This window comes from Sinocyclocheilus anshuiensis, unplaced genomic scaffold (genome assembly GCF_001515605.1).
Source record: "Sinocyclocheilus anshuiensis isolate Anshui unplaced genomic scaffold, SAMN03320099.WGS_v1.1 scaffold641, whole genome shotgun sequence".
Taxonomy (NCBI): domain Eukaryota; kingdom Metazoa; phylum Chordata; class Actinopteri; order Cypriniformes; family Cyprinidae; genus Sinocyclocheilus; species Sinocyclocheilus anshuiensis.
The window spans coordinates 1,265,995-1,276,789 of NW_015536503.1; the positions used below are offsets into that span (position 1 = coordinate 1,265,995).

General features: G+C 38.5%; 1 protein-coding gene across 2 annotated transcripts; it reads right to left on the bottom strand.

Annotated features, from left to right (window-relative positions):
* Positions 1-749: 749 nt before the first annotated feature.
* Positions 750-7,507, bottom strand: LOC107690746 (keratocan-like). Of its 2 annotated transcripts, none has more exons than XM_016489157.1 (3): positions 7,402-7,507; positions 2,708-3,582; positions 750-2,175 (listed from the first exon to the last, which is right to left on the bottom strand). In XM_016489157.1, the coding sequence occupies exons 1-3, from the start codon at positions 7,416-7,418 to the stop codon at positions 2,012-2,014; spliced, it is 1,056 nt and encodes a 351-aa protein (XP_016344643.1). In that variant the 5' UTR covers positions 7,419-7,507; the 3' UTR covers positions 750-2,011. The 2 variants fall into 2 exon arrangements, with proteins under 2 accessions (XP_016344643.1, XP_016344651.1); XM_016489165.1 differs by lacking the exon at positions 7,402-7,507 and adding an exon at positions 4,787-4,854.
* Between the last annotated feature and the right edge of the window lie 3,288 nt (positions 7,508-10,795).

The following is a 10,795-nucleotide window of genomic DNA, read 5'->3' on the forward strand; positions in this document are numbered from 1 at the left end:
CAGGGCTTGATTGTTTTTAATATAAGAAGTTCTATTTATAGCAAATGTAAAAGCCCTTTCACACCAAAAAGTGTAATGAATAAACCTCAGGCTGAAGCAAAAGTAAATTCACGTCTGTACAGTAGAACGCAGGAGAAGAAACACTCTTCAGCAATAAAAAACAATGAAGCACAATTGTTAGTTTCTCTAAAGTAATTTTTTGCTTATTAGTATGGTTGAACTGGATCATCAAAGGTCAGCAACAAAGATATTGGTTAATAAAATGGGATTAGATACATTTGTGTTATTTAACATATTTAATTATTGCAGGTTTGCGTCATATTCTGAGTTTGCATTTCACTGTTTTAATTCATTTTAATGAATACTAAATCTGTTTTTTGTGAGTGGGATGAATTACTGCACATTCACATTTAGTCTAGAACTACAATAACATCATGTTCACACAGCGCACACAGAGGCGTACTCCTGATTTCTCCCAATATGAGGACAGGAGACTTATCAGTCAATAAATGGGAAAACAAAGTAACTGGCATTACTTTTTTGAAAAAGTAACTCAGATATTTTCTTGTAAATTAAATAAGTAATGCGTTACTTTACTAGTTACTTGAAAAAAGTAATCTGTTTACGTAACTCGCATTACTTGTAATGAGTTACCCCCAACACTGTATATAATGACAAAGGAATCAGTGACAATGCAGAGACAATGCTGGACTACTGAAACCAGTTTAATCAGGAACATCAAACAAACGTTAATCTTATTTTATATTTTCCCTCTGACAGTGTTCTCACAGTTCGTGACATTAATCTCACATAATTATTTTTTTCTGCAAAGAAGGCAGAAGTGATAAATATGAAAAAAAGAAAAAAGAAAAATAATTGTCACATTTGCGCGTTGAAAAAGAATATTCACATTATTTTTTATACTCTAGAGAAAAATACATTTTAAAATCAGCCTAGAAGGTTCACGGGTAGTACCATAATTAAACTGCATTTACAGTACATTCATTATTAAAACAGTAGGTCACAGTACATCTTCCTGTCCTAAAGAGGCTGCTTCTTTCAAAATTAATGTCACACTAAATATTGATTGAATATTGAAATACTGATTGTACAAAGATGTAAAGCAATGTTAAAAAGTAGAAATAAACTTACTTTTTAAAAAAATATTAAATGTCAGTACATATCACTCACTATAACAGAGGCAAGAAAAAAATACAAGTTTATCTTCTGTTGGTGCTGTGTACTAAGAACAACCATGCATTCAATAAAATCTAATAAACCACCCTATGTACTAAGTTCACTAGTAAGTAAGTTCACTACAATTTGGCTCCATAATCAGACCACAACTCTTCTGTCCAAAAACACCCCAGAATGGTGTGGTGAGGTAAAACAGTTTTTGGGTAATGATACACCTACTGAGATGGATTTGTTTGCAATAAAATAGTTTCTGCACAGGATGGGGAAATTACATTTCTTGCAAATGAGGACAATTGTTTTGGAGCACTCTTCATTATACAGAACATTTAACAGATAATGGTGTTTCCCACAAAGCAGGTCTGTTAGTTTTCCATATGTATGAAATTAAGAAAGGCACAGTGGTTTTACAATATAGCCACGAGAAACCATCTATAAATGCAAATATGAGCCAGTTTTACTGATCTCTACCACGCTGAAAAGACCAGAATAGGAGACCACCTGAATATATCATATTTTGGATACTGGTATCTTCACCAGCCTTCTTAACTAGCTTATTTAACAGGGCTTTCTTGGTCAAAAGCTTTATCAGCTTAGTTTCACTTGACTAGACCAGCATAAGTCAATCTGGACCAGCATGAAAATGTATTCTAGTCTCAGCTGGTCTTTTCAGCAGTGTACATTTTTCAATATTTATTTTCTAACTTTGCAAATAGATAGTCCTCTTTTTTTAGACCCTTTTCAAGTGTTTTAGTTTCCATACATTTTCAGGTCTGATAAATGAAATGGACAGGAGTATCAAGATGGTGTGGCATCTTTATATGACAATAGCCCTGAGGAGACGGAAACACATCATCAGCTCTCGTGGAATAGGGGGTTTGATCTCATTACCATCAAGGCGAAGGTAACGGAGACGTGGACCCTTCTCATCAAGATAATCATCGAGCGCACCAGGTGGACAGATGTCAGAGCTATTCACACCTATGGAAATTACAGAAAAAATACACATCTTACTGATAAAGTCACAGACATGCAGACATAAAACAATTAAGGGTGCATCCAAAGTCTAAAGTATACTTCGGCCATAATTTTTGTAATCAGGAGGATCTGCAGACAGCTGTGCACACTGTCTGGACATGGACATGAAAATGAAGTATACCTGGGCCTTGGGGAGGCTTCCTTGCTTCCAGTCAGCAAATAACTTAACAAGTGGTGTTTTGATTATGAAGGAACTTCTTAAGGAAACTAGTTTCAGACAGGTTTCCAAAGGCACCGTAAAGTCTTTAGAGCTTTAGAGATAATCAAGCAAGTATTGACTTCATTGCTTATTTAATGGCAGAAAGTCATATGCTTTGGATACAACCATAGTGTGACCTTTGTCCAGAAAAGAGCAACAGTATGAACGGAGATACTTTTGAGACCTGTTTACCAAATGATTTTGCAAAAAATACAAAGGAAGTCAACATGTACAACATACAACTGGGCATGTTCAGAACATTGGTTGTGGACTTACTCCTGATCTTATTGTCATCCAAATGCAGGTGCTCCAAGCCAGAAGAGATAACGGGTATCTCTGTGAGCTGGTTATGAGAAAGCTGTAGATCCAGGATGCTGGAAAGATTAAACACATTTTTTGGGATACCTCCATTAGCCAGCTTATTGCGGTTGAGCCTGAGAGACACCACTTTGGGAAGACCCTTGAAGTACTCAGCCGGAATCTTTTCAATATTGTTGCTGTCCAAAAAGATCTGTGTGGTTGTGGGTGGTAGGCCAAGGGGCATGGTATTTAGCTGATTCTTTGCTAAATTGATCTGGATCAAGTTGTTGAGGCCTTTCAGACTGACCTCAGTAACTGCATCATCCTGTAGCTTGTTGCCTTGCAGATCCAGCAAGGTGAGACGGTCCATCCCAGAGAAGACACCGGGTGGGATCCTTGAGATTCTGTTTCTGGAGAGCCGTAACCGCTCTAATTTAGCAGGCAGAGGAGATGGAATGGAAGTCAGCAAATTGTCTTCCATGTAAAGGTGTACAAGGCTGGATATAACCTTTATAGCATCTGCCTCCAGGCCTTCACTTGTGATTTTGTTGCGGTTAAGGTTAATCCACCTTAGTTGTGTGGCATTGCGCAGGGCATCAGCCGACAGGACATCAATAAGGTTGTTCTGGAGGTACAGGTACCAGGTGTAGGGTGGGATGTCAGGTATGCGTTTCAGACCCTTATTGTCACAGTAAACAGCGTTTGGGAAACTTGGAGGGCAGTGGCACTCTTTAGGACATGCCTGTATCTGAGAGATAAGGTGCTCATATGGGATTTCTTCAGAGCGGATTTGGCTGGCCAAAAGTAGGGCCACAAATGCAACCATGAGCCACTCCATGGTTAGCTTTAACCTGACAAAATGATAGAGACAGAGAAGAAGAAACAAACAAACAAAAGCTGTTAACAATATTGAAACCATTTAACAATAAAATTAGAGAATTAATTTTGCTTCCAAACAAGCCTGTCACGCAAGTTCACTGGGCTCGTTACAAAAACGTATGGGCTTCTCCCTTCAGTAAGTTGGCCCCCCTTGTCATAGGGCCTGGAACAATGTTTGTCCCCCATACTAAGAATAGCCATAAGTCCACCCTACATTACCCCAGGTTCTCTCTAAGTGGATAAACTCATTGACAAAAAATGAGGAACATCCTCTAGTTAAGATTATCATTCCCTGTGTCTTCGTCTTCTAAGTAGCAATCCTCTTAAACTCAGAATATGCTGCCAGGTCAACCTTGATTGACTTAAGCATGGCATAGTGCTACTCATCTCCATTCAGAAGACAATCACAAAGAATACAGTCTCTGGCTGTATAAGGGTTCAGGTATGTCCTATTTCTGAATACACAAGGTATACCAAACATGGCATGGTTTTTAACAACACCTGGCCCTCATGTTGCAATATGAAAACCTACATACTAGGCACCCATTGACTGATTTCAGAGAGGCTGATTCGGTTTGTTTTTTCCCCATTTCAAATAGACTTAGCTCTTTCCACACCTTTAAAACACATCTTTACACATTCCTATCTGTCAAATGCAAGTTTGAGCTTTGTCAAGTGTGTATGCAAGAAATAATATGTTAACATATTAATAGCTGAGCTTTCTCTCTCATCTGGTTCAAATTTTTGGTCCTGAGCTGAGCTCCAAGTGACTGTCGGGAGATAATTTTCTATGAGCAGCACTCTCACACTAAACTAGAGGGAAGCCCTGAATACACAGTGATCAGACCAGCTTCACCTGTAAAGGTCTTTCAAAGCAAGAAAAAACTTTTTAAATCATGACCTCCATACTGGCTTTGCAGAGCCAGTTCTGTGGACAACTGCATCAAAAAACAGTTGAAAACTTTAGTGCCATAAATGAAATCTCATCACTGTGCACGTCTGTGTTAAATCCAAGATAAAATAAAGCCATGAAGATTAAAACAGAAAAAAATGACTCATAGCTGCAGTTCTGGAGGGCAAAGGCCTTCTATTGGTATGGAAGAAGTGGACACTGTCTTTGCCCAGATATTTTAACTGTACATTACCATTGCACATTTTTAAATGCTAGAATCTTACCTTTGTCTTCTTGGGGCTCTTCTACTGTATCTCTTGCTGTGGGTACAGATGCCTCAACTCTGAGCTACTTTGCCCTCTCCTGCCCCTATTTGTAGTGTCAATGGCATCTCATGATCCCTTCACAGATGGACACAACCTTAGCCAATCATAGCTTGTCGAGATCAAGAGTCATAATCCTGTGAGGATGGACAGTGTTGGTCAAAAGAAGACATGGGCCTTGGCCCAGTTATAATTAGGCTAATACAGGCCTATATGAGTATTCATCCTTTTCTTCATCGCCCCTCAAAACAACACCTGTCTCCTGTCTTTCGAGTAAACAAATGTCTCGATCAGACCACTGAGTTGATGAATCTGAGTCTATCTATCTATCTATCTATCTATCTATCTATCTATCTATCTTTGCACATCCTTGTTAAGGACTCCCAGTTTGACTGGTAAATGACAAGTGATCTGCTTTATTTTTGGAGATACTTGCAGTTGCAAAATGAGTAATGAGAAAAGTCTAAACATTTGTTATTTAATGTGCACAATCGCCAAAATTTGTGTGCTGAAATTTCTGTCCCCACGGGAGCACAAGTCTGGATTTAGAGGCTGATTTGTAGTCGGCACAGGTAGCCACATATGGTGTCATTGTTTAACTGCCAGGCATTGATCTTGTGTCATTACTTGCTCTCAGTTCCGCTGACGACAACAACTACTTACTCTGTCTTTGTAATAACCTGCAATGGGCTCCTCCAGTCAAAATCTACGGCCATTAGTAATCCAGTCTATTATCCAGCATCTCGTGTCAAGGATGGTGCTGCTCTACATTAGAACCAGTGGTCTAAAGGGCAAAGAGTACACACACCAACCTAATCCAATTACAGAATTCAAAACCTATTATTCACAGGAACCTAAAAGAGCTCTAAACACTGAATACATCTGTGTCGAGGTCTACAACACTAAATCGGCTACTAAGAGCATTAGGCTGTGAAATACAGGACATGACGAGGTGATTCTCAGGGCAGGTTTAAGCCTATTAAAATACTCTGTATCTTGGATATCTGTTTATTCCAATGATGGCATCAATACACTCAGACAAGCTGTGCAATATTTATATTCATCGAATACATCATGCCAACAGGGAAAATATAAAAGACTTGCTACTCTATAAATCTAAGATCACACTACAAGACTAAACCTTATCACCCTATTGTGTTTACAACTAGTCTGCGACAAAAATCCCAGATCATAGCAGGTGCCAGCTTTTCTAATGTCCACACCTGTGAGACTAGACATGGCTTACAGATTTCAGACTGGATTTCTAGTCACCCAGTCTTCAGGTAGATGGACTGTCCTAACTTGCATGAGAGCAACAAGTCGGGGATTAAATAATCACATTGATTGCTTATGATTAGAACAGTCCAAACTGCTCAGTGATAAGTGCTAATGCTAACTGTTAAATATTTGAGGGTATCTTCAAGACACCTTACAAGGCACCTAAACTTTTTGAACTCTGAGACTGGTAAACAATATTTGATATATATGTTCTTTGCGGTTAATTAATATCTTTAATAATAAACTATTTAATTTACCAGCATCTTTGAAGGGAGATTAACAGATGTTGATCATTAAAATTAACTGGAACATGGATAAAATCCATCATAGATGGTAAAAAAAACTATGACTGAGAAATGACAGCATAGTCAAGACAACTGCTGAACATTTATGCTTCAACTGAAAGAAAACACATGCTCTCAAAGAGATTTAATTTCCTGTTTGGGGCAGTTATGTTAATTACACACGGTTCCACATTTGGGTCTAGCTCTGTGGCTAGTGTGCCGTCCAAATGTCCACTGTCCAATTTCACATCTTTATGCTTCTAAGAAACTTGATTTGAAATTTTCAGTATTGTCTAATTGTTTTAGCCAACATAAAAAAACTGCATAAGTACTATCTTCAGTAGAATTTATATTTAGAACATCAGTTAATGCTAGCTTTACAAAAAGATAAACTAATTAAAGTTGAAATAATTAATTGCACATATTATAACACCCCTCCTCCACTGCTTACACAAGCAAAATCTAAGACTTTCCTTTAAAAACAAACTGTCCTGGTACCATGGCACATGTGTGATATTATCATACCATAGTATTTTAATCTATACCATGGTATTTCAAAAATACCATGTGCTATCATGCTATCATGGTGCTATCATGGTAAATGTCTAACACTATGTTACTTTTTTGCCACTTTTGTGTCTTTTTGTCACTTTTGTTATCACTGTAATCACTTTTGTGTTGTATTTCAATGTAAGTAACTAGATGCCAGTACATACATAATACATATGCATTTCAAGTTCATGATCCTGTAGCTGGCTATTATGTTTCAATAAGTTTTTTCCCCCAATTACAATTAAAATCCGAAATTCATTATCTTATACGAAGACATGCAGCAGAAGTACATAGAAAATTGGAAAGTGTAAGGAAAATATAAGGAAGTGGTGTTTAAAATATCTCAATACTCAACTACAGAAAAACCATGAACCCCCTACACCCACCACCTCCCTATTGCGTCACCACCACATAACGTACCAAAAAAACAAAACAAAAAAAACAACAACATGAAAACATTACCTGCTCATCTCAGTCATAGAGCTGATTTTGGTTTGTGCAGGTGGAGGCAAAGTGTCTGGTTCTACTTTTGGGGTTGCAGTCAATCTCTTTCCCGTGTGCTCTCCTCTCCAGTTTGAGTCCAGTCTGCAGTTTCTCCTACTTTCTTTCTGGCCCAGACATGCATCAGAAGACACAGTCTTATTAGATTACTATTGTTAGTGATGTTACTTCCCCAAGGCCAAACCTTTGACATCAGCTGGTGAGCATGAATAAGGGTGTGTGTAAAAGTTTGAAAGATATGCGTGCATTTGTCTTTCCACAAACATGCACTGGTTACTTATTGCTAGCACAGCACTTTTTTCTCTTTTCTTACTCTTTTCTTTGTGCAGTGTGGGTCTGTGGAGCCTTGGGAGGTGGGGACTCCTGTCAAAAATGACACCCTCCAAACAGTTGTAGGTGGCTTTGAGACAACCCTTTCTTTTCAGTGGACACAACTTTGAGGTATCTTTTACACCCTATTAAACTAGGCCGCCCTGTGGCAATGCACATCATCTGGCTGTCATTTTGCACTTATGGAGACTTGTGAAAAGTAGAATTAAGCTAGAATGCAAAAACTGTTGAAAGGTACAGTGATATTAGAGAGTTAATCCTGCACTCTTACCATATCCCAGCAGGTTTCTCTCTCTCCACGAGTTGCGCATAGCTTCACAATGAATGAAAAGGCAGTGAGTAGTAAACAGGCGACATCTGTTTCAACATCTGGATCCTGTTGTAGACGTTTCAAGATGGAGAAGAGGAAAGTGGGATATAGAAGGTCTTTGATCTGGGTAGGACACTGATTAAAGTCCCACTGCACAATTGAAAAAGAGCAAATCTCTGTCCTGTTGAAATTATTCTACTGTCTGGAATAAAAGTAGATTCATGATTTCTGTTCTTAAGTATTTGGAATTATCAAATCTCACACAATCTCACTTGTACAAAGCACACAGGCCCTGTCAGATCTCCAGATGTTTAGCCATGCCCAAAGAGGTCCACAAAAGAAGTGTTTACGCTGACATTGTCTTATCTAATTCATGAACTAATCATTCATGAACCGGTTCACAAAACCAGTCTGGTGTGCATTTCCCAAAAGCAAATATGGTCACAAGTTCCGTCATTACCAATAGAGTTCCAATGGAACTTGCGACCACTGATAGCTAACGATGCTTTTGGGAAACGCACCCCTAAATGATTCAGTGACAAACTGGATTGATCAGGGTCTGGATCTCATGACGTAAAAGAACCTCCAAAACATTTCTCACTTCTTTACTTTACACTTTACACTTTACAGATAGTATGCAACTTCCAACATTCTTATGTAGTCACGATTAACATAGAAGAAGAAATAATTATGACAGAACTTTGGTTCTACCAATTGGTTGTTGATTGGAGTGGCAGATCTGTTGAGTGGCAGATCTGAATAAGTGCTTGCAGTCGATTGTAAAAAAAATATGTGGGGTTTTAGCAGACTAAAAGATTGGAGAATTCTGAGAAAAGTTTGTCATTTCACTCAAACATGACAAATTATGACATTTTAAATTAAAAACGGTTGCATGGATGAATTGTTCACATTGAGAACATTAAGATGAATTTAGATAGGGTGAATTTCCATTTCATGTAGACTTCAAAGACAAATTCCCAACTCTCTGTGCAGAGCCACGCAAATCAAGTTTATAATGCTCTGACAAAAATATCACATATATCAAATAAGCAGATTTTATCGCCTCAGGGGACCTTTGCAAGCCTCTTTTGTGTTTTCACATAGCATAACAGTGCAGCACAACAGTCATTATTCTAAACAACAACTGGAAACTTTTGTGTCCTTTCTCTCAAGAGATCAGCTGTGGGAGGATGAGCTAAAAAAACATCACAATGGTCCCTTTTCCTTACCAAGTCTCTCCAGTGTCTAGTAGACACTGAGTAACAGACTGTGGTTTTCTAGCAAGACCTCAATTGCACACAAAACATATGACATGGCAATATAAAATTTTGATAGTTTTTGCAGTGGCACAGCAACATTAGTAATGCACTTTAGTTAGGTTATGAAATTATTCACTTGGAAATGAATATGTCATCATGTTGTTTTTCAGATGACCCTCTTACTTCCATGAAACACAAAACAAATCAATGGAAACTCACCATGGTTTTTTTTTTTTTTTACCTTGTGACTTGGTGGAAAATAGTGGACTTCTCTAACTCTGCCCCTTCTTTAAAATCGACTGCAGGTATTCAGATATGCCTTTATCCAATCAACAATCGATGGGTTTAACCAAGACCTTCAACAATCTGTTGCTACTTCTGTTACATCATGACTTTAACAGGATTGTCACACTGTTTTCAACCATGCAATGAATTGGAGGGACCAGGGTCTGCCAAGGTCCAGAAAAGACAAAAAAGCTCAACAAAAGAATTACAAGAGTAGCTCATGCAACGCATAAGCACTGATTTTTCATACTATGTTATACTGTAAATGAGCTACTTTTGTGCTCCACGGGATAAACTCATATGGGCTTTGAAGAGACAGAACATCAACATCTAGAACAATAAAAATGATCAAATATTTGTGTGTGTGTGTGTGTTTGATCCTGCAAAATCAGCTTGTGGTGAACTTAAATGCTCAGGCTGCTATAAAGTGGTAAAGGTATTTCAAACGAAAAGCCAGAACTGCCTATCCATCATCTGTTTCTAACACATGGACAAAAGAATTCCCACAGTGTCTCTCTGTATAACTATCACATGGTCACCCCAGACCCTCCATTCCTCTGGAATGCTGGGTTGTCTGCCTGCAACTCTACTGTTTTAAATAAAACACTCATTTTTAGTGCTAGCTCAGACTTGTGCAGAAAGATCCGTAGTTATGTTAAATGCAACTTTTGAAGTGCCTGTCATGAAGGTGTGATTTGGGATAGAGATGGGAGCAGATGGTTGCTATTTTATGATTGTATTTTATGAAGCTATGTCCTGAGCTGAGGAAGGGAATGAATGTTTACAGCTACCTCAAATACTGGCCCTGCGTCTGAATATATGTGAATATATGAAAATGTGAACACCCCTGCTACGCGCTATCAGGGCTGGACTGCATGGGACAAAAAATCGGCCCAGGAATTTTTTGGTCCAGGCGGTCCACCACCATTTCTATATATATATATATATATATAGAATATATCATTGATATATACAGTGGGTACTGAAAGTATTCAGACCCCCTTAAAATTCTCACTCTTTGTGGTCTATACAGGAGACAATCCAATGGGCCACTGGCTGCTCGCTGTCGCTGCGTGATGGTCAAAAAAATAATAATTTGTCGGCCCCTTAAGTGCGTCGGCCCACCGGGAAAATGCCCGGTATGCCCGATTACCAATCCAGCCCTGCGCTA